Raw genomic sequence first — 3,403 nt, 5'->3', positions numbered from 1 at the left:
ACTAGGGTTTCGGGAACATGAAGAATAACTATAAGATAGCTATGGGGTCGTCTGTATAGAGACAGAGACACGGAGGCTGATCTTATAGAGAGAGAGAAGCTCTTGGAGGTGTTCTTGGGTCGTGCTGAAGCAGTGGCTGAAGTACTTGACGGAGAAGAGACATAAGCGGGTAGCTTAGGAATCTTTCAGTAGCGTGTGTTAGGGTGTTAACACTAGACGTGTAAAAGCTGAATAAGCAAGTCTTGTAAAGATTGTTTAAAGGAGATTCTAATAAAGCATTGGTGTTTGCTTGTGTATTTGTCTCTTGATTTATCTTCTACATTACCTATTGTTGTGTCATCTTGCTCTAACATTTCCCTCTGTGCGCTGTGTGCTGTGTGCCACTAGCAACCATATCAACGCCGAAGAGAAACCTCCATAAGCCTCCTGTTGATGATTTTACCACAGAATGGTTACAAAATTAGCTGAAAAGTGGAATAGGATTCTTACGTTAAAAGGAATAAAAGGATAAATATATATATAATATAACCGTCCAAGCCATAGCGGTTAGGACAGCTACAAGCATGTGGCCGCTGTACAAGAGGTCATTACAACCACCTCCCGCTTTCTTTAGTAAAGCAAACCACGAAGACCCTTCAGAGTAACTCGGTCTCAAGAAGCTGCTGAGGAAGCTCATTGGACCCCAGTCAGCTCTGTAGTCACCAATGTAGTTTCCAGGATCAGCTGTTAATACAAAATAGACTTTAAATCATTTAGATCATGAGAAATAAAATAAAATAAAAATTCAGAGACTAAATCATTCCTTTGTTCATAAAGTATTCATTCAAATGCCAAAAGCAAACAGCTTAAGTAGAGTAGTGAGCTGAGACGAGATGCTACCGTAAGCTGCATCCCAGTGGAGGAGCTGGCGAATAGAAGAAGGGTCTTTAGCATAAGGGACATAATACTTATGAGCCCAACGATGAGGATGAGAAGGGACGTTGTTGAATCGGGCTGAAGCGCACCAAGGTCTAGCTGAAGGTAAGATAGTAGATACGAAGGTTATAGCTCTTAAAAGACGGCCCAATCCCATGGTGAAAATGTATCGTGCCCCTAATCCTAGACCCGGAGCTTTCACTGAGTCGAACACTATCGAGAAACCCAGCATTACAAACAGCATAAGAAAATGGTGCAATCATATGATATGAGCTCTCAGGATTTCCACAATTGTCTCGGGAAGGCTCTCGTTTAGTGCAAGTAGGAACCATTGGCCTGTGTCAGGAATTGGACACGTTGTAACACCCGTATTTTCTGAAATAACTTAATTAAATAAAAAGTCTGAAATCTCCATTTATTACTTTTTAAAAGTCAACTTCAAATTCGTAAATCCAATAAATAGTCATAAATCCAAATAACATAATAAATCCCGAAAATATCGGTAAAAGCATAAAAACCGCAAGTCTGAAAACGAAAGAAATAAAACTCCCAAAGCACCAGTCCGATAGCAATCACTTCTGCTCGTCAGTCTCATCTGAACGGAGAAGGAATAGGAGGGGTGAGTAACAGGGGAGTTACTCCGTGAGGTTTGGGATGCTAAACACTCAAACCACTGACTTGAGTAATAGAACTCCCACTATGGAAGTTTAGCTTTAACATGAACAAACAAGACGCTTAAAGAATCACACAAACACAACACAAACAATGCGATGATAGCATATAGCTAGTCCATACACCCCGCATCTCCTCATATGGATATAAAATACGTAGCGTCGCTAGTACAATATGTCTCTGTACCACCGCCCTCTCAAGTAGCGTCCATGGTACAAACGTCTCTGCACCACACGCCCGCACCAGTAGCATCGCAAGTCCAGATGTCTCTGAACCCCTGCCCGCACAATCAAAGTAGCGTCGCTAGCCCATACATCTCTAAGCCCCCGCCCGCGCACATAGTCCCTACTAATAACTATGTATACATATATATATATATCACATCTCTTAACATCACACAATCCAATCAAATGTTGAATCATCTAGACCCCTAGTTCCAGTTTACAATGAACGAACTAACTAACAATTATTCCCCACTTACAAGGAATTTGTTCTCGAATTCAAATCCTGAGTCAGCTGTCCAATACCGTCCTAAAAAAAAAAATCTTCGGATAGTCAATCCTCATCTGAATTGGATCTCACTTGGATCACGTCATGGAAGTCTGATACACTGCTGATAAAAATAACTGCAATCAACTGCTCCAATTCGCTCCACCGGAGGATACAGTCCAATGTACCTCGGTTTTAGTTGCTTCAGCTTATGAGTCTTAAGTCCTCCCTGAAATTTCATTATTTTCAGGTACACTAGATCACTCATATGTAACTCCAAATCCTTACGGCGCTTCACTGCATAAATCCTTTGCCGTCATGGGCTTCCCAAAGCCAATCCTTGAGCATGTCCATTTGCTATACCATCTCTTGAACCATTAATAGTTCTAACTCATGTCACTCCCTCACTTTGGTACAACAAAGTGGTATACGACAAGGCCTACCATAAATAGCTTCATACGGTGTCATCTCAATGCTCGAACGATAGTTTCCGAAGTAGGCAAACTTTGCAAGATGTAATGCTTTCCGATCTTCCATCCCATTATAAGACGTAATCCCTGAGCATGTCCCCTAAGTCTGAATAGTCCTCTTTGACTAACCATCTGTATGATGATAATAAGTTGTATTCCTGTGGATCTTTGTCCCAAGTTCCTTATGAATGGCTCCAAAAATGTAGACGTGAACTTCGAATCCCAATACGATACAATGTTGACATCCATGAAACCTCTCAAACTCAATAATGTAGGTCTGCTCCAACTGATTAGCTCTGACTGTCTTCTTAATTACTTAGGAAATGGACTGACTTGGTAAGTCTATCCATGACTACCTATGTGGCATCCTTTCCACATATGGTGATTAAAAATCCAATAACAATGTCCATAATCACCATGCCTCATCTCCACTCCGGGAAAAGCAAGCTCAAAAATAACATGATAGATAACTGATCCTCTGACATAGCCATCTGACATGTCTGACACTGTGACGCAATGAAGCTACAACTCTCTTCATACTAGACCAATTATAGTTAACACTTCATATCTTTGTACCCCTTGGTGTTCCCGATGGATAGAGAAACACAAGTGATGTATTTGTTGTAAGATCCCTTTTCTTAACAGCTTATCGTCCAACACACAACTCGGTTTCGGTACAGGTATATCCCGCTCAAAACTATCCCGCTCAACACTTATGATATCGAATACTCCCCATCTCGTTCGTCTTACAAAGCCATAACGCTAACATGCGCTTGGTGTATCCTCCATAGCAAGACTGCCTGCTCCAAAGTCCCAAGGCCATCTGTCTCTCCATCGACAGTAATGGCACACAATCT

At 41.4% G+C, this 3,403-nt stretch overlaps 1 protein-coding gene across 1 annotated transcript in view; it reads right to left on the bottom strand.

Moving 5' to 3' along the window:
- Positions 1-336: 336 nt before the first annotated feature.
- LOC106320071 overlaps positions 337-3,403 on the bottom strand; it is a 5,926-nt gene continuing 2,859 nt past the window's right edge. The window contains exons 2-4 of the mRNA XM_013758435.1: positions 880-1,251; positions 530-723; positions 337-426 (exon numbers count right to left, since the gene is read on the bottom strand). Of these exons, the coding sequence (XP_013613889.1) occupies positions 337-426; positions 530-723; positions 880-1,159 (564 nt within the window). The 5' untranslated portion in view covers positions 1,160-1,251. The remainder of the gene's footprint in view (positions 427-529; positions 724-879; positions 1,252-3,403) is intronic.

This window comes from Brassica oleracea, unplaced genomic scaffold, assembly GCF_000695525.1.
Source record: "Brassica oleracea var. oleracea cultivar TO1000 unplaced genomic scaffold, BOL UnpScaffold00792, whole genome shotgun sequence".
Lineage (NCBI taxonomy): Eukaryota > Viridiplantae > Streptophyta > Magnoliopsida > Brassicales > Brassicaceae > Brassica > Brassica oleracea.
The sequence above is the reverse complement of the archived record's forward strand: the minus strand, read 5'-3'. Positions and strand labels throughout refer to the sequence as shown.